At 56.3% G+C, this 24763-nt stretch overlaps 2 protein-coding genes across 2 annotated transcripts in view; both read left to right on the forward strand.

Annotated features, from left to right (window-relative positions):
• Window positions 1–5393, forward strand: part of ADGRA1 (adhesion G protein-coupled receptor A1) — a 46665-nt gene extending 41272 nt beyond the window's left edge. Inside the window, 1 exon segment of the mRNA XM_039252386.1 lies at window positions 5383–5393. The gene's annotated coding sequence lies outside the window, so the exon portion shown is untranslated.
• The window catches only part of KNDC1 (kinase non-catalytic C-lobe domain containing 1), a 67000-nt gene continuing 44260 nt past the window's right edge, over window positions 2024–24763 (forward strand). The window contains exons 1-8 of the mRNA XM_039252445.1: window positions 2024–2215; window positions 3952–4098; window positions 4866–4930; window positions 5692–5808; window positions 6298–6495; window positions 6561–6972; window positions 14110–14308; window positions 14775–14833. Of these exons, the coding sequence (XP_039108376.1) occupies window positions 2024–2215; window positions 3952–4098; window positions 4866–4930; window positions 5692–5808; window positions 6298–6495; window positions 6561–6972; window positions 14110–14308; window positions 14775–14833 (1389 nt within the window). The remainder of the gene's footprint in view (window positions 2216–3951; window positions 4099–4865; window positions 4931–5691; window positions 5809–6297; window positions 6496–6560; window positions 6973–14109; window positions 14309–14774; window positions 14834–24763) is intronic.

Here is a 24763-nt window from a genome sequence, read left to right on the forward strand (position 1 = left end):
GCCCAGCCAGCCTCACCCCCCGGGCACCCACCCTGGGCCCAGCCAGCCTCACCCCCCTGCACCTGCGGGAAGGAGGGACAGATCTTCACCTGCTGCGCAGGACTCCTTCCACTATCTGTGTCTGTTCCCACGAGACGCTCATCCTCACAATGTGCTCTAGTGGGGCCCCAGCGACCAACAGGCCGAACACACAGGTGCGCGGACAGAGCAATGTGGAGGGACAGCCTCCTGGACCAGAGGAGTGGCCGCAGTCACAGTCTTAAGGCAAAGCCTCTCCCACGCCCTGCAGGCTGAGCTCATGAAGTGAGGACAACAGCGGGAGCCAAGTTCTCCCAGTCCCCACGGACGCACGGGAAACTGAGGCAAGCGGATATAAATGCCTGGGAAGAGGCCATTCTGGAATGTTCAAAAACACATGGAATTCATTCCAGAGCTGCCTGGAACCGTCCTGAACAGAAAACGTCAGCCTCAGGTTCAAGGGCGGCCACGAAGGGACCTCTCCCCGGAAGAGATGAATTGGGAAATGAAGGTGGTACGTCACGGCCAGGTCCTCAGATGAAGGTGGGGGAAGCCCACCTGGTGTTTCGGGGTAAGTGATAAGACGGAAGTCCCGGTACAGGAGAAGCCCCTTCACAAGCCGCCGAGGAAACACAGAGGGTCGGCGGCCAAGGGGACTCCTAAGAAGGCCACGGAGCATGGCCTTGGTCCCAGGGCTCTTCGGAAAATCGCCAAAGCTGTGGCCGGAGAAGCTTTGGGAAAGCCGGAGAGGACAGGCCCCAGGCTGCCCACTTGCATGGCATCTGGAGCAAAGAGGGGAGGGAGATCCCAGGATGGAGGGAATGGGGTGCCCGCTCCTCCCAGCCGTCACCAGAGGGGCAGGGCCCCAGGGCTCGGCTCCCCGCCGCGGGCCATGTTCGTCAGTATCTGAGTCTCAGATCTTTTCATCTTTTTCTGAGAAATGTTTCCCATTGGAATGAGTGAAATGAAGTATTTTGTTTTTCAAGAAACATAAACATCCATCCAGGAAAGATGATAGCATTTTAGCATTTCATCTTTAGGAACCCGCAGTGTAAAATCAATTCTGCTCTCCATGCACGAGGGAATACCATAGCCAGTAAGCTCCTGGCAATTTCTCCTTTAAATTGGATTTGGTTGATTTTATTCTGGAATTCTGTTTTTAAAGACCAGTGTTTGTTTGTAATGGATTAGTCTTAGTCTACTGGCCAGAGAAGCCTCAAGCGGCTCCGCCCCTGGAGAGAACGGGCTAACTTTATGTTGCACGGTGGTCACTGCCCCTCCTCAGCTGCAGATGCTCCCACTGACCCATAAAAGCCCTATTTGAAATTCAGTTCCACGAATAGAAACAAGGAAAAGAAGTGCCAGTTCCCAGACCTTGGGGCTTCCTCTGCTTACAAACCCAACCCCCAGCTGCAGAGAAGGGCTGAGCCATGCAGGGACCCTCCAAATGCACCCCAAAGCCCACGCTGAGTCACTGATGGCTTTTTAATTACAGAGAATCCTGAGCAACGGAGGGAGGGGAAGGGGTGCCACGATGTCGGTGGGGGAGGTGGAGAGGAGGCATCTGGTGCCCCCAACCCCCGGCAGGCAATCCCGACCCCACCCGCCACCAGCTGGCGCTGGGGTGTCAGAGTCAGGGCCGCCTACGCCTCCATTTGTCCTTGGCAGAAATCACTGTGAATGGCATGCAGTGAGAACACGAGCTAACACGTTGCAGTGGGCTTCAGTCGTTAAACCTGCAGTTGACACAGTGGCTGCCCAGTTCGGGAAGCAGCCGGGGTGGGGGGAGGGGGCTGGCGGCCCAGGAGCTCCACTCAACACCTGGGCCACCATGGGCACCAGCCCCCAGGGCGATCCCCCCGGTTCCCGGGCGGCACCACGTCTCTCTCCTCACTGCACACAGCAGAACACTCGCTGGCCAGGGTCCTCCGGCCCAGGAAGGCTGTGCGGCACCTGAGCGTAGCCCAGGGAAGGCTCCTTTCTGAAGCTCCCCCAGCCGGCAGCAATGGAAACGCAGACACGCGCAGCCGGCTCCGGGGACAAGGAGGGCCGCATGCACCCAGAGCTGCACGGGGACCTGTCAGGAGCCGTGGGCCGAGCCCCCACTGCACTCCAAGCTGCAGACACGCTGCTCTCGGCCCCAGCGAGCTCTGAGTGCAGCAAGTGGGCTCACAGGGGTGATAACAGCTTCTTCACGGTCACGGGGCCAGCTCTGAGGACATGGTTGTGGGTCGAATTGTGTCCCCAAAAATGACATGTTGAAGTCCTAGCTCCAGGTACCTGTGTGATCTTATTTGGAAATAAGAGCTTTGTAGATATAACCCAACATGACTGGTATCCTTATGGAAAAAGGGACAGCCAGAATAATAGTCACAGAGTGATAGCCACAGGGTGACAACCAGAGTGACAGCCACAGAGTGTTCGGAGAGCTCGGGCCCTCTGGCAAAAGCCACGTCAGTGGTCCACCATCCTTGGGTGTCTGTCTGCAGCCCCAGGAGAAACATGGTCATTAATTTTGCCAAGAGACTCTCATACTGTAAAATGAATTCTATGGTCACTGGAAACAAAAGAAAGTTTAAATGTTTCTATTTACTGAATATTTATGGTGTTTTTGAGTTTATTTATTTATTTTGAGAGAGAGGGAGAGAGAGAACCCCAAGCAGGCTCCACGCTCAGCACAGAACCCAGTGTCGGGCTCGGAACCCAGGAACCATGAGATCATGATCTACACGAAAATCAAGAGTCAGATGCTTAACTGACTGAGCCCCCCAGGTGCTGAAATGTTTTGAATATTTGGTTTCTTAAAAACTACATGTGTTTTGCTGAAAAGACGTGTAATTGGAGATCAATGGACACTTTCAAGCATGAAAATATATCAGAAGAGGATACAATTCTGGCCACAATTTGATGTCTGTAATTTAAGGGAAAACATTCTGATGAAGACTGAGGACTGGCAAAGAACGTGTTTATGTGATTTCTTAAGTGACTGACATTTGGTATCCAGATGCCTGGCGGGCTCAGTCAACGGAACATGCGACTCTTGATCTCAGGGTCGTGAGTTCAAGCCCCGTGTTGGGCATAGAGCCTACTTAAAAATAAAAATGTAAAAAAGAAAAACCATTTTGGTATTTACCTTCTTGGGTACATTGACAAGAGTAACAGCTTTATTTCAAAATATCAATATTTACCACACCAGAAATTACATTCTTTGCATTATTTACATTTGTGATTTCCTTAAAAATTTAAACGTTGGCTTTGAAATGTGCAAACAGTTTGACAGCTTTTCAGAATTCATTTACGGAAAATGAGAGGCAAAACCCTGAAGACCCCGCCCCATTTGCCTCAGCAAGCAGCCTGGCCACTCTAAGTGCCGACTGAATGCCCTAAGACAGGAGCAAGCCCCCCTCCGAAGGAGACACCGGGCTCAGAATAACAAAGCGAAGTCCTGCCCGTGCGTGCGTAGACAGGGCCCAGCGGCCAGCACAGAGCTTTGCAGGACACGGTGTCTGTCCAGGGCCTCCTGACCTGGCATTCACCAGGAGGGATGTCCACGGAGGGCAGAGGCCAGAGGCAGGGAGGGCAGCTCAGACCAGGATCTGCAGAAGGGAGGGTCTTGTGGGAAAGCGAGGTGGGGCAGAGAGTGAGTAGAGCAGCGAGGGAAGGCCACTGAGAAGGCTGGGGCACCACCACGTCGTGGCCTCGGACTGTGGAGCAGGCCTCTGACATCACCCGGGAGGCCTCGGGAAGAAGGTCAGCTGGCTGGGCGTGTGCTGGTCACCCTGGGGTGGTGGCGAGGCAGACGTGGAGGCCAAAACTGAGAGGTCACTCCAGTGGTCTGTGTGTGAGGGCTCTTGGCCTCACGAGTTTGCAGCTAACTCCGAGTGGATATCCAGGGGCCCCTGGGATGTCCTCATACCCACATGTGTGTCTCAGCCGCTCCGGGAAGACCCGCAGGGCCTCGCCGAGACCTGCTCTGCCGTCAAGAATCACACCTCATCCAACATTAATGCAGCACCTACTGTGTTGAGGCACCAGTACACAGGACCGATACCAAATCCTTCCTTGGACCAGAGCGGGCAAGTATGCAAACACTAAGGAAGCTTCCAGCTAAGGTGACATCACTCAGTGAACAAGGAAGACCAATGACGACAAACTTTTTTTTTTTAAGTTTTTATTTATTTTTGAGAGAGAGCGAGCGAGAGAGAGAGAGAGCATGAGTGGGGGAGGGTCAGAGAGAGAGGGAGACACAGAATCTGAAACAGGCTCCAGGCTCTGAGCTGTCAGCACAGAGCCTGATGCGGGGCTCGAACCCACGAACTGTGAGATCATGACCTGAGCCGAAGTCGGAGCGCAACCGACTGAGCCCCCAGGCGTTCCGACGACAAACTTTTAAATGAAGAAAGGATGGCAGTGTGGCCTCAGCCCCACGGGATCTCCCTCGGCTCCTTCCCTCTGCTCCTCCCCCTCGGCTACACCCCCGCCCGCCCCCTCGGCTCCTCCCCTCACCCCTCGGCCACGCCCTTCCCCCCCCGGCCCCGCCCCCAGCCCCGCCCCTCGGCTCCTCCCCCTCACCCCTCGGCCCCGCCCTTCCCTCCCCTCCGGCCCAGCCCCCAGCCCCGCCCCTCGGCTCCTCCCCTCACCCTTCGGCCACGCCCTTCCCTCCCCTCCGGCCCCCGCCCCCTCCCCAGCCCCGCCCCCTCGGCTCCTCCCCACCCTGCCCTCCCCTGGCCCATCACCCTGGTCTGAGCCCCAGTCCTTCTGACGAGGGACGGAAAACGTCCCCTACGCGCCTCAGGCTACAACAGCCAAAGCTGAGTGAGCCGCGTCAAAGCCTGTCTGCCCCGCAGTGCACCCACGGCCCGCACCTCTTCCTCAAGCAAACGGTGTGCCGTCAGACTCACGACTGCCTGCGGTACGACTGCTCCCCGGTTACGGGATTATCGTTGCCCCTCCCATCGGCGCCCAAGTCCCCGCCCCTACCCTCTGCGCCCCCGCCCCGCCAGCCGACAGCCCACACCCACCTCTAGCGAGGTCCCTGCAGCACGTGGGGGCTCAGAGGGCCCTGGGGCTGGGTGGTGGGTGAGGGGTGCCTCCAGCCCTCAGCACGGGCAAGTGAGGCCAGAGGGACCCTACCGGCAGGGGGCTCAGCTCTGTGGACCCAGGGTCTGGGGGAGCCTGGGGCACCGCCCACCCGCCCCCGTCCGAGGCCCTGGGCGCCCCCACGCACAGCTGCTCCAGCCCCAGCCGCCGCCACCCACCCCGCCCCGGCCACTGCTCTGCGCTGCCCAGAATACCCGGAAGGGGGGAGCTGCACACACTCTCGTGCTCGACTCGGTGGGCTCAAGGGTCAGCATTTTGCACAAGGTGAGGCCGGCCAGCACCCACCTGGCTGCCAGCCTGGGGCCTACTTCTTTGGTGACTTGGATGGCGCTCACGTGCGTGGGTGTCACATGCCAGGGTGCAGGCACAGTGACCTGACCCCAGCACAGAATGCTGGGGATCCTGGTCCCGGCGCGTGCTTGGACTTTGCAGGCCTTGCCACACCTGCGTCGTTCACACGACGGAATTGATGGAGCCCCCACGTGCACCTGGCCGGGGCTGCGAGGGTGGGGCTGGCCACATGGGGAAGCCACAGCCTGGCCGGGGGCACCTGCTCTCCCCCTGCGGCTCCAGCCCAGGGCCTGCTGGGAGCCGGGAAGGGACCAAGGACCACGTCTCCCAGGGCCGTGAGGCTGCCATCCACCCTCCCGTGGAAAAGGCGGCAGCCGAGCTGTCTGGCCCTTTGCCAGGGTTGGGAGCGGACCCTGGGTCCTTGCTAACCACCGGCCCCAGGTCGAAGCAAGGCTCACCCCGGTGCTGAGCAAAGTTCAGCCACCGGACGGTAAAGGGGCGACGGAGGGGTTCATCAGGAGGCAGCAGGGCGGCCAAATCGTGTGGTCTTCGGTGTCCTTCGCACGCGGCTGGCTGGCAAGGTGTGGATGAAGCTGTGACTGTCGGTGCCCACACGCAGCCATGAGACTCTCACTCAAGGGAGGAGACAGGCCAGACCCCCGCTACTCAGACGGCCCCCGCTCGGTCTCCAGCTCCCCCCCCCCCGCTTCCCTCCCTCACCCCCGCGCGCCTCCGCGGCCGCCACCCCCGCGGGGACTGCGGCAGCCCCGCCCCTAGGCGGCGGGGGTGGGGGGAGGGAAGGGGGCCGGGCAGAGGGTCCATGACCCACCCAGAGCCCTCCTAGGAGTGGGCCACGGCCCTCGACCTCGGGGCTCCAGGCGGGCGCAGACCCAGGCAGCAACCTGCGGTGGCGTCGCTGACGACGCCGGCCACACAAGGGGCCCCGCCCCAAGCGGTGCCAGCCGCGCACAGGCCGCCGGCCCAGGGCAGCCTGCGGAAGGCGGCCCTCGTCCCTGGGGGACTGAGTCCCCAGGAGCGCGCAGACCCCAGCCGCGCCCGAGCGCCCGCCAAAGTGAGCACGGCCCGGCGAGTGCCGGGACCCCCGGCTGCTCCCGGACGCCCCGTCCCCCGCTCGGGTGACACTGCGGCAGGCGCGCGGGCGGCGCGGCGAGGGCGGGGCCGCGGGGGGCGGGCGCGTTGCCATGGCGGCGGGGCGCGCGTAGCCGGAGCCCGAGCCGGAGCGGCGCGCGTAGCCGGAGCCCGAGCCGGAGCCCCAGCCGGAGCCCCCGAGGCGCGCGGAGCCCAAGCCCAAAGCGGAGCCCGAACCCGGGCGGCGCGCGGAGCCGGGCGCAGGGCCCGCGGGAAGGCCCAGGCCGGGCGGGCGCGGCGGGCAGGGGCGCCGGCCCCGGCGCGAGGCTCCCCCGCTGGCCGAGTCCGAGGCGCAGCCGGCGCGCCCGCACCGCGCAGGCCATGGACGCGGCCGTGGCAGATTTGTACGAACAGGACGGCAAAGACCTAGCGGGCTACGACTTCGAGCCGCTCCCCACTCTGCCGGAGGACGAGGTGAGCCCCGCCTTCCCCCACCTGCTCCTAGGGAAAGCCCGGGGGAGGGTGTCCCCGCCCCCAGGACCCCTGCCCTCGGCTCAGGTCTTGGCGACCGCTCGCAGCAACGCCCCGTCGGCCTCAGCATTTTCGCTTCGAGAGGACAGGACCCCCGGAATGCCAGCCCCACGGGACAGCAGTGGTGGGTGGTCACTGAAGAAGTTGGTGCCTTGGGGGGGGAGGGAGGGTGGAAGCTCCTGATTATCAGTGTTGGATGGATGAGTGTGTTGTTGGGCATCGTGAGGGGGAGGGGTGGAGCCCTGGCTTCCTCCTTGCCAGCGCCCTAGGAGGTCAGTGGGAGACACTGGCCAGCAAAGCGCAATCAGGCCAGCCTGTTCAGGAGCTGGGGCGGAGGTGGGGGAAGCCCCCAGGACGGAGGGCTGCTTCCCGCACACAGGACAGGAGGGGCCTCCAGCCAGCATCCCTGAGCATCCCCCCTCCCCCCTCCCAAGGCTCGGAGAGACCAGCGGTCTCCGTCACATAGAGCTTCCGGTCATTAACTGGACAGGTGCCCACAGAACTGATCTGCCTGCACCTCTTGCTTCCCCACTGCACCCACAGGCTGCAGCCTGGGGCCAAATGAACAAGCCAGGTCCCTCCATGTGATAGGTGGCCCCTCGGGGGAGGCAGCCACTCCCAGGAAGACCCAAGGCTGGGGGTCTTGGCAGAGGAGGGCCTTCCAAGCCTCCAGCAGACTTCTGTGCTCACCGTGGAGGAATCCTGGCATCATACAACCTCCACGGAACGGGCTGCAAGCAGTATGTTGCTGATGAAGACCCTCCAAAGCCCATGTGGGCAAGACTGGTGGCCGAGAGTTAGACACAGCCACCACCCTCCTGGAGTAGATAAGAACGTGGCTGCAGTCCTCAGGGCCTTCCACCCTCTGCCTGCCCACCCCTCACCCCTACGTCTGCAGGAAAGCTGGCTGTTAAGGGCAGAGTTCATGACACAGTGGCCCTGTCCTTTTGGGGAGCAGAGCGTGCCGTAGGAAGCCCGTGGCTGGCTGGCCAGGAGCCACCGAGGCGGGACCTGAGGGTTGGTGTTACCCCCCCTCCCCCAACCGTGGTGGCCTGGATTTGGTGAGACACAAGGCTGCAGAGAGGAGAAGCCAGAGAATCTCCATGGCTTTGATGAAGAAAGAAAGGGTGCACCCAGCCCATAGCCTTCAAAATCTCCCCCAGAGGACACATTTCAGTGTATCTGTTAGAAGACTCACCTCCTCCGTCACCATCCAAAGCAGATGGAGAACGTGGCTCCTCATATCAGCGACCCCATACTTTGTGGGCCTCCTCTGTGCCCCATGCAGAGTCCGTGGCTGGTGCCAAACAAACAGAAGAGCAGAGCCAGGATTGAGACCCAGAGCCAGGTCCCCACCCATGGTCTGTGCCCCTGTGTGCCCTTTGCTGGGTCAGAGGGTTCCCTGGTGCCCCTCTGGGTTCGAGCAGCCCCCTAGATGTGCGCATAGAGCTGCTCAGTTTCCATTGTCCTGTGACCGAGGCCTCTGGCTGAAGCGGGATGCCACCACACTAGGAGCATCCATTGGGAAAGCTCCGATGGGCCCCTCAAACTTCTTCCACCTTTTTGGGGGGAGAGAGGCACTTTCTTTGGGCACGCTCCCGTAAAACAGGAAGCCTGTCCGGGCTCAACCCTTGGAGACAGACTGACGTCCTGCACCTGGGAACACACCTGATCCAGACTTCATGCTTCCTACACACATTCAGCTCAGTTGGTGTTGAAGGTTCTAAATCTCCATCAGAGTCACATGACTGTACTTGCTATTATGGAGTCAGGTTGCACCTGAAGAAGCCATCCCGTGTAGGGCGAGGGGGTACCCAGGCTGCCCAGGGTGGGCCGTGCTGACGGAAACCCTGGAGAGAGACAGGATGGAGAAGGCACAGGGCGGCTCCTATGGCGGGGGGGTGGGGGTGGGGGAGGGGGTGCCAGACCCAGAACATGGACAGACTGCATGAGACACGGGAATTCCCGTATTTACAGCTGATGGTAACAACAGACTATACAGCAAGGTCAGGAGCTAGAACCCCATAGGACTCCCTGGAGCCCCAGAGATTGCCCCTCCTTGGTTGTAACCCCAGAAAAAATCCAAATGGCCAGTGAGCACATGAAAAATGTTGACTTCGTCGTCATCAAGGAATGCAAAACACCCCCGCCCTGAACACCTGTCCACAGGTGCCAGCTAGCAAGGACCGAAAGCCTGGCTGATGGCAGGGACAGGCGTGGCGGCAGACCCCTTCCCGGTGGCAGTGCCCCGGCGCCCCCACTCTGGGTGTGTGCCACTGGGGGCTTTCCCACTGCAAGCCCCCCAGGGCGAGAGGTCCCGGGGGCTGTCGTGCAGCCCGCTCCCCTGCTACCTGCAGCGGCACCACTGCAGCGGCCCCAGCAGAGCTCGGGGACGAGGGGCCAGGCAGAGCGGCCGCAGCCGGAGGGGCAGAGGCCAGGCCTTCCGGAGGCAAGTGGTGTCACCTTCAGGGGCCTCCAGGGGACGGGGACAAGACAAGGACAGGGCAGGCTCGGAGGTGAAAACGGCCCGCGTTCAGCCTGGGGGGGCAGCTCCGGGTTTCTAGACTTTCCTGAGATGTAAGGGGCTCTCCCACCCCTTCCGGGTTCAGTGAGCGTCTCCCAGCATCTACGCGCCAGACGCCAGGCCGGGTCCAGGGATGCGAAGGTGGGTGGGGCCGCCGGTGCTGCCCGGAGGCACCCACGGCTGGCGGTGCCCCGTGAAGAAGCAGATATTCCCACTGGGCCTGGGCCCACGTGATGACCCCACCCAGACGCACGGAGCAGTGGGCAGCAGGAGAGGCGAGGAGAGCCTCGTGCCGGGGGACGGTCGGGACTTGGAGGGCGGCCCCCCCGGGCCTGGGGTCTGGAGCAGGCCCAGGGACTGTCCGCATGCGTCCTCAGCAATGATTTGGATTTGTGTTGGGTGCTCCCGTCAGGAGGCTCCAGGGTTGAGAAAAGTAACATAGGAGAGTATGTTTGAAATGTACAAGAATGATCCTGGGTCCCTGTGGGTCCCCACGTACCCCTGGCTCACAGGGTTATCTCTGACAGGTGGGGGGTCTTCGAGGCTCAGAAGCTGCCGGATGGGCCCACTTTGCTACAACCAGACAAGGGTTGTCAACTGGGAAGCCAGCCCTGCCCTGTGGCGGGCGAGGGGCTGCCCTGGGGACCGGCCTCCCTGAGGAGTGCCCCCCCCCCCAGGCTGCACAGGGCGGGGGTTGTGTCTGCACCACCACTAAGGAAGGACAACTCTTTCCTGCCCCGCAAGGACCGTGACTTAGGGGATCCCCACCCTCAGGCCTGCTCACGGCCCAGGCAGCACCTTGCTGGGCACAGTGAGGGGCTGGGTTCCAGGCCCCGCGGGCTCTTCTGGGTTTTGAAGAACGTTTTGGGCCTGGCCAGAAGTCTGGGTCTGTACCCAGGAGGTAGAGCCACCGGAGGCTGCCGGGCAATGACAAGGTCAGGTCACCCTGGCGGTGGCAGGGGACAGCTGCGCTGTGGGAGGTCACGAACCCTCGGGCCTGTCACAGGCCCTCGTGGGTGCGGGCATGGGGAGCTGCGGCCGCCGTTACTGTCCGCAGCACATCACCTCCTTCTGATGTGTTGCTGCGGCCAGTGGAGCCGTCCCTCCTGCCCCAGAGCCCACGGTGTCAGGAGGCGGGCCCGCCTGGCAGTGAGGCTCAGAGCCCACGGACGAGCCCAGACGTGCAGGACACCCACGTGACTCTTGTCTGTCAGGGTGGCTTGGGGGGGTGTCCCCTGGGGTTCTGGTGGGGACGTGCGCTGAGGGAGCCCAGTGGCTGGCTCGGGCTTCCCAGTCTCTCGTCTCTGACCCTGCCCAGCCCATTAGCCAAGCCTCACTCGTCTGCCCTCCCTTGGCCATGGATTCAAGCAAGGGAGGGTCATTCCTCCGGCCTGGGCTGGAGCCGGGGGGACTGGAAGGGTGGGTGGCCAGCCCCAGAGGACAGGCGACACGGGAGGCCAGGGTTCAGGGTCCCCCAGCACGTAGTGACCTCCCCCTTCCCCCCGCCACGTTGGTGTATCAGAACCAGGAACTCATCTCCGCTCCATCCTGGAACCGTGTGTCAGCTGAATCCTGCCTTTCCGTCCCCACAGCCAGGCTTCAGAGGGGCTGCGAGCAGTTGTCCGCAAGTGGCGGCCTCAGCCACGTGCCGGAAGCAATGACTCAGGACCCGCAGAGTTCACCCCATAAAGCTGTGCAAAGAATCCCTCCATTTAGATGCTTCCACGGTGAATAGAAACTTTCCAGTGGGCTTCTGAGCTCACCGGGCATCTTCCAGCTGAACCGGGGCGGGGAGGGGCCTTGACCTGAACAGGAAGTCCTTCTCTGGGCGGCAAGATGCCCCCGGGGCACACCTGACCTGGGCTCCCTTCTCCTGGCAGCACAAGCAGGGCACCAACCAGGCCCCTGCGGTGGGGACTGGCTCGCACTCACTCTGTGGGCTTCATTCTCAAAGCATAAACCCAGAGGCTCCAGGCTGTCTGTTAGTTGTGTGTCCACACATGTGGTCGCAGGCATGTGCATGTGCGCGTGTGTGTGGTGTGTGTGCACGCGTGTGTGTGCATGTACACACTGCAAGACACCTCTTTAACGAGGCCCCACAGGCATCACTGGGCTCTCCTACGTCCTGGGGAGTCCCAGGTGGGGCGGCGAGGGCCCTAGATGGAGCCAAATCAGACAGACCTTTCATCCGTGAACCTCAGAGGTTGGGAAATTGAGATTTCTGGGTTTGCCAGCCTTCTCCACGCCTGAGTCTGATCCTGTGCTCTGCTTTATGCTCCCATTTTCCTCACCACCTTCCTCACGGGGCCACGCACATTTTTGGAACCTGGCTAGCAGCTCTCTGACTTGGATATGCATGAACCCTGTGGCCCCTTCTTCTGGAACCAGGTTCCAATGGGCTGCCCTCCCCTCATCCATCTGCCCCACAGAAAGAGCTGGAAGGGCCTGGGAAGCCCGCGCTGAGCTCCGAGGAGGAAGCAGATGGTGTGATGTGCCAGGGCACATGGGCACAGGCAGCCCAGGCCCGGGTCCCCTCCCCTCCCCCACACTGCTGGACCCCAGACGTTCAGCCACGAGGCCCACCCGGCCCACTCCCTGGTGCTCTTCTTCCTTTCTTTCCTCCTTTCTTTCTTCCTCTCCTTCTTTCTTTCCTCTTTTCCTCCTTTCTCTTTTCTTTCCTTCTTTTTCTTTCTTCTTTCCTTATTTCTTTTCCTCTTTCTTTCCTTCTTTCTTTCTCTTCTTTCCCTCTTTCCTTCCTTCTCTCTTTCTCTCTCTCTCTCTCTCTCTCTTTCTTGGCTTAAGCTCTTTATCCCCTTTGTCTGTGATTGTTGGGATTCCTTGCAATATAAATGGGGGGGAATTCAAGGGCAGGAGCTGGGAGACTTTCCAGGACTGGAGGCCTTGGCCACGCAGGGAAGACAGTCCTGTGTGCTGGGAGGGGCGGGGCGGCCGAGGCTGGAGACAGGAGGGGACTTGTTCTCTCTTCTACACCATCTCCCCCCACCCCCACCTCTTCTCCTGCCCCCCCATACTTCCTACAGGCTCCAGTTCCCAGCCTGGCGCCCGAGCTCCTCCCTCCCAAGGGCCAGTGGAGCACAGAGGTGACCAGGGCATCGAGCAGCAGGCCAGATCGGGGCCTTGAGGTCCAAGGTGTCTGATGTGTGACAGTGTGTGTGTGTGCACTCAGGGTGCATGTATGCACCTGAGCATGTGATACAGGTGTGCATGTGTGAGGGTATGTATAGCATATGTGTGAATGTATGTGGGCATGTGTGACTTTAGGATTACACAAGTGTGCATTTAAGTGAAAGTATGGGGGTGTGTGTGTGTGTATCTGAGCGTGTGTCAGACTGTGTGGCATGTGCCTGACCACTGAGGATGCATGAACTCATTTTATGACTGTGTTTGTACACGTGTGACTTGCATATGAGTGCGCATGCGGGTGTAAGCCCATATGTGTGCATTCACAAGGGAGGTGTGTGCATATCTGACAGTGTGCAGGTGTAGGAGTTTGCATACATACGGAGCACGTCTGTGCATGTTGGTGTGGGTGTAGGGGTGTGCATACATACGGAGTGTGTGTGTGCGTGTTGATGCGGGTGTAGGGGTGTGCATACATACGGAGTGTGTGTGCGTGTTGGTGCGGGTGTAGGGGTGTGCATACATAGGGAGTGCGTGTGCGTGTTGGTGCGGGTGTAGGAGTGTGCATACATACGGAGTGTGTGTGCGTGTTGGTGCAGTGTAGGAGTGTGCACACATACGGAGTGTGTGTGTGCGTGTTGATGCGGGTGTAGGGGTGTGCATACATACGGAGTTTGTGTGTGCGTGTTGGTGCGGGTGTAGGGGTGTGCATACATACAGAGCGTGTGTGCGTGTTGGTGCGGGTGTAGGGGTGTGTGTACATACGGAGCGTGTGCGTGTTGGTGTGGGTGTAGGTGTTGGTGCTGCACTCACAGCTGGGTTTAGTCAGATGTGAGGGGTGCGCCCAGCACGGGGGGCCTGGGGCCTGGCTTGCAGGAGGAGGCGCCGTGACCTGGGTCCTGTGGGCACCGCCTGGAGCTGTGGGCAGCCCCGCAGCTGCCGCCGTGTGCGTGTGACCGCGTGTCACACGGTTATGTCACAGGCTCCCGCCGCGTTTGCTCCGTTACGGGCTTCCCCGCACACTGTGCACTTGCACACGTTGGCTCCTCTCCACCGGTGCCCACGTCTTGCTCGTCTGCTTACACCCTAAAAGCCCTGGGCGTGCCCACCGAGCCTCGGGTGGGGGGCCTGAGGGCCGGGGCCTCCGCCGGGGGGCTGGGGGGCAGCCGGGATTTCTGGGAGGAAGAACTAGGTCCCCGCCCGGGAGGGACACCTGTTCCCAATAACATGCTGGTCATTCTGCCAAAGGCCCTGTGGCCTCTGGCACCCAGGGGACAGTGGGCTGGGTGACTTGCTGGGATTGTTGTTTTTCCTTAAAAAGCCTTTGCCTCCAACCCCATTTCTGACGGAAAGTGAAAACCGCGGCGCGGCGCCTGCCTCCCCGGACCCGCCTCAGCCGCGGCCTGTCTTGGCAGGAGAACGTGTCCCTGGCTGACATCCTCTCGCTGCGGGACAGCGGCCTCAGCGAGCAGGAGGCGTGGGCCGTGTGCCTGGAGTGCAGCCTGTCCATGAGGAGCGTCGCCCACGCGGCCATCTTCCAGACCCTGTGCATCACGCCCGACACCCTGGCTTTCAACACCAGCGGGAACGTGTGCTTCATGGAGCAGCTCAGCGGTGAGCCCGGCCGCGGGGCGGCAGACGCGCCCAGGCCTCGCTGGCCCCTGGTGGCTCTCCAGCCCCGAGGACCGCCGAGGCAGGGGGAGGCGGGAGGGCCCTCGCGCACTGTCACACGGACACGGTCCCCGCACAGACACAGAGAACGAGGTGGGGCGTGAGGCAGAGGGCGTCGTGGCCAGCACAGGGCCGCCCGGCGCCTGCCCGGCCTCCCCACTGCTCTTGGGTCCGCTTCCCGCGCTTACAGTGAAGAATGAGGTTTTCCTCTCAACCGCTGTTTCCTGAGGGACGCGGGGACGGGGGGGGGGGGGGGGGGGGGGGGGGGGGGGGGGGGGGGGGGGGGAGCGGGAGGGAGGGCTCGGCCCCTGGGAAACACGAGGCGACCCGCCTCCCTCCGGGCTCACGGGTTTCTCTTCACCCTGGGTGCTGTGGGTGTGTGACCAGAGCCTCTCTCTTCCGTCCCCAGATGACCCCGAGGGTGCATTTGTTCCCCCGGAGTTCGACGTGACCGGGAACACCTTCGAGGTGGGTGGAGAGGCCGCCGCGGCTGGGGCACCTCTGTGCAGGGTCGGGGGGCTGCCTTGGGGCACCCATCTTTGTCAGGCTCAGGGTCCCTGACGGGGCAGCTCAGCTCCGGTGACGGCTTGGTGCTCGGGCGCGTGCTTGTCGTGACAGTTGTAGAGTACGACTCCCAAGTGTGAACTTACTACATCTAACTTGCTAAAAGTGTCTGGCACTAGCAGTGGCAGCTGGCGGGAGTCACAGTTCCTCAGGGAGAATTAGCGCAGGGTGGGTCGTGGCGCCCAGAGGAGACACGTGGCCTCTGGAGTGTCGGTCCCCAGCCGAGTGGCAGCCACAGCAGCCCACTGTGGGCCGGCGTCACCAAGGCCCCGGGACCCCCCTGTGTGCACGCGCGGGAGCTCAGGGTGGGGGCGCCAAGGAAGGAAGGGGGGGAGAGCCCGCTGACCGCGGAGCCCACAGCCCCTAAGACCAGTGGAGGAAACAAAGTCGCTACTTAACAAGTAAGTGATTACTCAAAACTGTAAGTGAAAACACATTAGCTTCGTGGCATTAGGTTAAATTTTCATTCACCCCAAAATAAGAGTTTTAGGATTGGCTCCTCCTGTGCTCAGTTTTACTTTCAAATAAGCCGGAACCCAGCCCCTCGCTGAGAGGCCCCTGTCCCGCGGCCCGAGTCACCGGTGGGTGGGGCTCCGGCGTCCCTGCGGGACCAGACCCTGCGGGGTGGTCTGTTTGCGGCCGTTCCCATCCCTGCACAGCCTCCCTGATTCTCGCTGCATCTTCAGAACTGGCCCGGACGCAGCGTGAAGCCCAGGGCACAGCGGCAGCCGCCCCCCCGCGCCCCGCGGTTCCGTTCCTGAAAGCAGTGCTGTTCCCTCTGCTCTGGTTTTCACACTCTAAAAGGCATATCAGCTGCGTGCCGTCCTCTGGAACTTCCTCTTACGTGCTTGCACTGAGGTCCCCCGGCTCCAGCCGGGTGTTATCGTCACCCTGTGGAGCAGCCACGCTCACTGCCGCTCGCGCATCCTCGGTGTGTCTGGGCCACGGCGACGGGGCGGCCGCACGGCCCCCCAGGGCCGGCCTCACCCTGCTTTTCTTCACAGGGTCTCCCCCATCCTGTGGGGACTGTGACGTCTCGTCTCGAACGTGTCTTCATACTGCCCTTAAGGCGGCGGCAGCTCTCAGCCTCTTTGGTTCTCAGGGCCCTTAACGCTCCGGAACATCGTAGAGGAGCCAGAGTGCTTCTGTTTGTGCCGGTTACATCTACCAGTGTTCACTGTGGTGTAGACCAGGGCTGAGACGTGGGAAGTAGTTACCTCGTAATTCACTTGAAAATAATAATCAGCTGTCGCATGTTAACGTATGGGATGCATTTTTATGAGTAATAGCAGCGTTTTCCCCTAAAACACAGTGAGAAGCGTGGGGCTGCTTCACACACCCATCAGCCCCTGTAACGTCGGCTCCCTGGAAGCCAGCTGGGTTTCCACGGCAGCTTCTGGCCTGTCGCGACGTCACCACAAGTGTAGCCCCTGGAAGGTCCAGGGCGCGCGCGGACCGCAGGGCACTGAGGCGGCAAAGAGCGTGACTCGGTCACCGTGGGGACCGTCCGCCCCGGGAGGGGCCGCCAGGAGGCCTCCTGGGATGGCAGGAGTTTCTCAGTCTTAATATAGTCGAATGTATTCATGTTTTCTCTCCTTGTCAGCACTTGCTGTACCTTAAGAAACCTTGCCAACCCCGAGGGCCAACAGAGAGATGCTCACAACTTCTACTAGGAGTTTTAAAATTTTGTTTTTCACATTTGATCTGCTTAAAGTTGACTTTTTTCTGTAGCCTGAGGCAAGGACCCAGTTTTATGCTTCTCCACGTGAATACTCACTCCTCCTGCTGTGGGGACCGACCAGCCCAGATGCTGGCCGCAGCCGCTGTGCGCCACAGCTCTGGACACCAGGGTGGGCTTCCTGGCTGCATGCTCCGTGCAGGGGTGAGCTCAGCCCCTGCCCCAGACCCAGCCCTTCCCAGCCAGGCACCCACTCCTGTCCTTTCTCGAGCAGTGTCCTGACTCTGCTCAGCCCTTCATTCTGGCACATCAGTATTAAAATTAGCTATCAAGTTCCATAAAGTCCTCTGCTGGGTCCTGGGGTGCCTGGGGGCATCGTCAGTAGTTTCCGACTCTTGGTTTCAGCTCAGGTCACGATCTCACAGTTCATGGGATCAAGCCCCACGTTGGGCTCTGCAATTACAAGAGACTACTGGGGAATCTCTCTCCCTCTCTCTCTTTCTCTCTCTCAAAATAAATAAATAAACATTTAAAAAACTCCTTATTGAACCTATCAATCACTTTGGGGAGAATTCAGTCATTATAATATATTATTATAATATAAATTCTTCCCCATAAACACTTTTACCTCTTCCTTTATTTAGATCTCAGTAACATTCTTTTTACCGTAGGAATCCTGAATATCATTTATTAGTTTATGCGCGGGAACTGGGTATTTTCTGCTTCTATTCTAAACTGATGATCGTCTTGGTCATTGCATTTTTCTGCTTGTTTGTTTCTATTCTTTGGAAATACAATTCACTTAATATCTTAATCTCATGTTCACCACCTTGCTAAATTCTTTCCTTATTTCCCATAACTTACAGATTCTTTAGCTTTCCTGTTTAACTGATCAGGTCACCAGCCTGTGCAAAAGTTTTGTGTCACATCTCCCTTCCCATCCTGCTCTGTGCCCACAGGAGCCACAGCAAGGTGCCAGGTGGCACAGTGTGGCGGGCCCGCATCCTGCCTCGGGGATGCAGGGCTCACAGTGCGGCTTCTCCCCTGCTGGGGGAAATGCCAGGATGACATCTGCTATGTGAGTGCCGTCTGTGCCAGAGTTACTATGTCCTGTCACAAATGTGCCTTAGGTTTTACGAAAATGTTTCTGCACCCTTTGAAATGGTCATTGAGATTCTTCATACTCACACATTTATTTTCTAACGTTAATTCATCCTTTCCTGCTTAGGAAAAACCAGGCCAGGTGTCTTACCTTCTTAATGCACGATTGCATTTGATCTGCCAGGGCTTACTTTGGGGTTTTGTGCTGTTTCTGACTAGTACTGGGGGCAGGGCCCTCCCAGGCTGTGCAAGCACCCCTTCCTCTGCCTGGGAGGGTTTATGTAACAAACATCTCTGTTCCCAGAAAGCGGGTCCCACTTACTTATCAGGCCACCTGTTTCCTTTGAGGGAAGTTTTTTCAGTGCTGCTCGATTTTTAACAGGGTTCATCTGTTTTGTATTTCCCATTTAATGAGCTCTCTGGTAAACCAGGTATTTCTGAAATGTATCCCTTTTTAGTTCCTTTTTAAGCTGTTGGCGTGTGGTTGCAGACAGTGTCCCTTGTTAGTCTCTGCGCTGTCTGTGAGACGTTGGATAATTTAAATTCTTTCCCCTTGCACTCGTCAGTCTTGCTGGGGGTATTTACTTTGTTAGTTTTTTTCAAAAAGCCCACTTTATAGCACATGATCTTTCCTGATGTGTTTTCATTTTCTTTTTCCACTGATTCTGCTCTAACTTTTCATTCTCTTTTCCTTGTTTGAGTTTGGTAAGTATTCCTTCTCTAAAATAAGTTGGACACTCTGCTCAGCTGTCTTCAGTCTATCTTCCTTTCTAACATGAACATTTATATCCAAGACTATGAATTTCCCTCAAAACATGGGTTTAGCTGCATCCTGCAAGTTCTGCCACGTAGCATCTACCGTATCTTCTACTTCTAAGTATTTCTTTTATTCCCACTAGGATTTCTTCCTTAGCCTAGGAGTTGTTTGGCAATAAGAATGGGTTAAGTTTTTCCTGACTTTTTTTTTGAGGTGTAATACACATACAGAAACACATGCATGTCACAAGCATGGCAGCACCCTATGGGGTGCAGAGCCAGGTGGGTCCATAATAGGGTCCACACCCCAGTCTGTCCACAGTGGTAAGGGGGGCTCCCAAGTCTTTAATGCTTCACATCTCTGGAATCTTCCTATGATGAAAAGTCTTATTTTCTGAGTTACCTTAATTCCCAGTGAGTGATAAGTGATTTTCTTTGTTTCTCCATCCACAGAATAAACAATCCTTCTTACGTGACACAGGGAGAGGGCCTGCCAGTGTGCACTGATGGCTTGGCCCAGTGTTTACATGGGCCCATGCATCCCCCAACAGCCCTCTGATCCCAGGGTCTCTGTTCTACTCTTGGATTAGCTTCATGCTGGTGCCTCTTCTGGGGCTGTCTAGACCCCCCTAATTCTCACATCCGGAGACCCCAGGAATGTATGTACGTGTCACATGCATGCGTCATGTCTGCTCAGACTCCTGTTCCTGCCTGCATCCTGGGGTGGCAGCCCTTTGCCCACAGGGACCACGATGGCAAATGCACTTTCTTGGTGCCACCACTGCTGTTGACGCCAAGACACTTCCGGCCCCGACCTCTGTGTCTCTGCGCTGTTGCGCAGGTGCAGCAACATGGACTGCTTGCTGGCCATGTTGCGATGGAGCCGCCCCCTTGCCCACTGCGTGCCTTCCAGACCAGTAGGCAGCACGGCTCATGCTGCCCTGCTGGCCTGGCCTTGTCCCCACATCTGCCCCACGGAGAGGATGAAGACAAGGAGCAGTTTTCTCCAGCCCTCCAATCCTCATACCAAATTCCTCCTTGTGACCCTACCTCATCACCCCACCTACTGCTGGGATGACCTTTCAGGCTCCCTAAAACCCCAGATGCATGGAAGCTGGCCCTCCTGGGACCATCCCCTGAACATCTCAACCCTTGCTCAGGACACCCCAGAGATGGGCTAGTTTCCAAAAGCTAAAACTGTGACCCATGGCCAACATTCAAGGTCCTGCCCCAGGAAAGCCCCCACCTCCACGGGGGTCTTTCCTGGACCTCGTCACCCTGAGCAAATTCGACTTCCAGTGGAGTCTGGCCAGGGTGACCCCAACCCCCACCACCCACTGTTACCGCCCATTGTCCCTTGTCCACAGACATGTATGTCAGACCCCACAGGGGACAGAACAGATGGGCTCCTGCCTCGTGGGGGTCACAGTCTTCACAGGGGATGGACTTGATGTAGGCAGTGGGCTAGGTCCTGAGAGACAAGAATGGGGCCTTTCAAGGAGATGACAGGGTCTCCAGCCACGTCAAAAGTCCCTGGAGGCCACTCTATGAGAGTGAGAGTGAGAATCGCCTTAAGGGTGAGTAGGGTTCACCAGATCGAGACCTGGGAGGGCTTCCAAGACAGAAGAAAATGTGCAAAGATGCTTGAGTGGCCAAGATGCTGATACTGACCAGCATGTCATGGCCAGTGTCATCCAACAACCAATAAGAAATTTATTTGCTGAGTTATTGTCAAACTAAAAGATATGGAAAGATGCATGAGTGGATGGGTGGATGTGTAGTTGGATGGACAGATGAATGGGTGGGTGGAGGGAGGGAGGGATGGACGGACGGACGGATGGACGTGTGGGTGAGTAGATGGATGACTATAGACAGGTGGTTGGATAGATGGGTACCAGTGTTCCTGGAGGGAAATATGAGGTGGTAGAGGGCAGAAGCAGATCCCCTGGCCTTGCAGGTACAGATCCAGGTTTTATTCTCAGAGCTGTGATGAGGGTGGGAGGCAGAGCTCACTGCACACTCACAGCTCACAGCCCTGGCTGGGGCCCTACAGGTAGGGGCTCATAGGGTTGGCCTCTCCTTCTACCCCAAGCATCAGAATCCAATAAGGTCCCTAAAACAAAGCATCTGCCCTGAGTACATGCAGCCCCTTGACTTAAGTTTGGCCCCTTCAGGAAGCCCTGGACACAGGTTGTGTGGAACCCAGGCAGGAGACCTGGGGTGTGACTGACATGGTCAGTGTGTAAGAAGAGAGAGCAGGCCACCTTCTGCTTGGGGACCAGGGCTGGGGGTTCCAGTGTCTTCTGTGAGAGGTAGGGTAGTGGCCCAGCGGCTCAACTTTGGGCATGGTGGGAGTGGATGGATTTGGGGATCATCGGTGCAGCTCAGCCGTGTACATGGGGGCCCAAGCAAGCATCAGGACGCCAGCACTGAGAGTGTGTGAGGACAGGAAGCAGGGTTGCCGTGTCTGCAGAGGGCAAGTCTGTGGGCCTGAAGTCTAAGAGGCTTCCGTGGAAAATGATAGGATAAGAGACTTCAGAATCCAGGTGAAAACAAGATACATCCAAAAAGATAAGTAGCTTCTCTTTGTGTTGGTAGTTACTTGTTAGAGATGAAATGGAAAATGTTTTCGTTTGTAATAGCAACAACAACTATAGAAAGTCCGGGGTAAATATAGCAGGAGGATAGAAACGTAAAGCGAACCACTTTTCAGAAGGTGAGAAAATAATATGCAAGAAAATGAGGAGACAGGATCCCTCCCCACATCTGAGTACTGCCCCAGCTTTTGGAAGAATAACTGACGTATAACATTCTGCAAGTCTGCGTACAAACTAATGACTTAATACATTTATATTTTGCAAAATGATTCCCACTACTAGTAGGGTTAGTCAACTCCTCCATCATGTAAATACCATTTTTTTTTTTTTTTTGGTTGTGAGAACACCTACTCTCTTAGCAACCTTGAAGTATGTAACACTGTGTTGTTAGCTGTCGTCCGTAGGCTGCACATTAGCTGCCAGGAGCTGACGCATCTTATAACTGCGAGTTTGGGTCCCGTCTCCACTGTCTCCCTGTCTCCACCACCCCCAGCCCTTGGCAGCCTCCACTCCACTCTGTTCCTGTGACTTTAGCTTTTTTAGATTCCATGTAGAAGTAATAGCCTCCAACATTTGTCTTCCTCTGTCAGCCTTATTTCACGCAGCCTAATGCCGTCACAGCCCGTCCTTTCTCGTGGCTGAATAATACTCCATTTCTCCTGCTTCCACTTCTTGGCTCTTGTCAGTAATGCTGCAGCGAAGATGGGGTACACACATCTCTTTGATTTCCTGATTTCATTTCCTTTGGACATGTACCCGGAAGTGGGATTGCTGGATGGTAGGGTAATTCTGTTTTTAATTTTTGAGGAACCTCGGTGCTGTTTTCCACATTGGCTGCACCAGCTTGCACTCCCACAGCTCCACATCCTCGCCAACACATGTCATCCCTTGTCCTCTCGATAACGGCCATCCTAGCAGGCGTGGTTTTGATTTGCGTTTCCCCGGTGGTGAGTGATGTTGAGCGTCTTTTCGTGTACGTGTTGGCCACCTGGATATCTTCTTTGGGAAAATCTCTATTCAGTTCCTCTGCCTCCTTGCTGTTGAGTTGTCTGAGTTCCTCATATATTTTGGAGATGAATTCTCCATGAGGCAGATGGTTTGCAAATATTTCCTCCCATTCTGTAGGTCACGTCTTCATGACGGGGACTGTCTCCCGTGCTCTTCAGGACCTTGCTGGCTGCTGTCATCCCTCTTGCTTGTTTTTTCTTTCATTGCTTGTGTTTTGGTGTCACATCCAAAAACTCATTGCCAAGACTAATGTCTCAGAGCTTTTTCCTGTTATGTTCTAGGAATGTTATGCCCTGGGGTCTTATGTTAAGTCTTTATTTCTGTATATTCATACATACTTAGGATTATATAAATAGATGAACAGTTGATAAATAGATAGGAGATGAGAGATAGATGGATGATAGATAGATGATAGATAGATAGATAGATAGATAGATAGATAGATAGATAGATAGACAGATAGGAAGGAAAGGAAGGGAAAGGAAGGGAAGGGAAGGAAGAGAGAAGAAAGAAAGAAGGGTTATTTCCTCAAATTCCCCCATGGAGTAGACAGATACGTTTTGTAGCTTCAATGGTATTTGTGACGTTACAATTTGGATGGCACATTGTAAGTCAAAAGCCCCAAAGAGAGAGCTTGGGCATGGTGGAGTTATGCTCCATGGGATTCATACTGAAGTCTACCTCTGCATGAGAAAATGGTTTTCACTCCAGCACGTCCCTATGATGGCACGAGGCAGAGGTAGCTGCAGTCTGGAGTCGAGGCAGCTGTTCCTCCCCAGCCCCATCTTGTCCAAAACTACACCTGCACCTGACCCTCCTCCCTAACAGCACCACACACACCACCTTGCTTCATTCTGCTAATTGTTTACCTGTTCATCTGCACCTTGGTCCATGATTTCTGTGCTCTGAAAGTCAGGATCATGTCTCTTCTCGTCTCAATTTTGGAATTTTTGCACAATATAACCATGCCCACAAAAACATCATATTAAATACACTCTGGTGGTAAGAGCTGTCCTAAGAATACATGACAGTCACTGATTGCCATGTCACCATATGCCTCCTTCTGTGAAGCTTGGTTAAGAAAATTATAATGGATTAAGAAAATCAGAATTGAGAAGTCCAATTGTTTAGCATCTAAGATTCTGCTCAGGGCTAATTGTCTAGAACTGAATCCTCAAGGTCTGCTTCTCTATGTGCTCTTTTGTGTCCTCTGCCTGAGTCTAGCCCCAAAGCCTTCAGTCTAGATCTTTCTATATTAAGATTCAACCCAAAGAAGGTAATTCTGGGGGTGCCTGAGTGGCTCAGTTGGTTAAGCGTCTGACTTCAGCTCAGGTCATGATCTCGCGGTTCGTGGGTTCAAGCCCCACGTCGGGCTCTGTGCTGGCAGCTCGGAGCCTGAGCCTGTTTCACATTCTGTGTCTCCCTCTCCCTCTGCCCCTCCCCTGCTTGCGCTCTGTCTCTCAAGTCTCTCTCTCTGTCTCTCAAAAATGAATAATGTTAAAAAAAAATTCAAAAACAAAGAAAGTAATTCTGTTCAGCTTTGATCTCGCTGAAAAGTCTCAAGCACTTTGGGATTCTCTGGTTTTGTCTAAGATTTTGCCTATTTTAATTTTTTTTTCTCATGTGTGTGAACAAGGATGCATATCACACTGTCGTCACTGAATAGCACTGGAGGAAAGCCGGTCAGTTATGTTTGCTTTTAAACATCGTTCTGCAGTCGTGTTCCGATTGTTCCAGTGAGGTTGTATTACTATTTTAATTTCAAAAACTCAAATTAAAAAACTTAAAAATTTTTTAAATAATCTACACGGAGTTAATTTTTGTAAGCGGTATGAGATAGCCCAATTTCTTTGTTCTGCGGGTGATTCTCCAGTTTTCCGGCATTTGCTGAGGAGATTGCCTTTCCCCGCTGAGTATCGCTGGTCCCCTGACTGTGATGGACTTGACTCTGGACGCTCGGCTCTGTCCCATGGGTCTGTTTTTCCCCAGCACCATGCTCTTTAGGCTACGATAGCTTTGAAATAAAGTTTAAAATCGGGACATGGGATGCCTCTAGCTTATTCTTTTTTCTCAGGATTGCTTTCGCTATTTAGGGGTCTATTTCTTTCTTTTTCTGTGATAAATGCCATAAAAATTTTGACAGGGATTGCATTCAATCTATAGATGACTTTGGGTGGCATGGATAAATATTTAACAACACTGATTCTAAAACTACTAACAATACCAATAAAAAAATTTAACAATGAATATGGGATATATTCCCATTTATGTCTTCCTTAATTTCTTTCACCAAAGTCTTAAACTTTCACTTCCTTGGTTAGATTTACTCCTAATTATTTTTTGATGCTATTGTGAATGGGGTTGTTTTCTTTATTTTTCCCATATTTCACTGTTAGTGTACAAAATATAACTGGCTTCTGCATATTGATTTTGTGTCCTGCGACTTTACAGAATTGTTCCTTGCTTCTGACAAAGTTCTGGACTCTTTGGGCTCTTCTATATGTAAGATTAGATAGTGTGCAAATAAACACGGCTTTACCTCTTCCCTTCTGCAGGATATATTTGGATGTATTTTATGTCTTTTCTTGCCTGGTTGCGCTGTCTGGGACCTCCAGGGCTGTGTGGGATAGGAGAGGGGACAGCGGGAACACTTGTCTTGTTCTGATCTTAGAGGAAACTGTCTCAACGAGTGTC

The sequence above is a fragment of the Hyaena hyaena genome, unplaced genomic scaffold (genome assembly GCF_003009895.1).
Source record: "Hyaena hyaena isolate Hyena2069 unplaced genomic scaffold, ASM300989v1 scaffold_409, whole genome shotgun sequence".
NCBI lineage: Eukaryota > Metazoa > Chordata > Mammalia > Carnivora > Hyaenidae > Hyaena > Hyaena hyaena.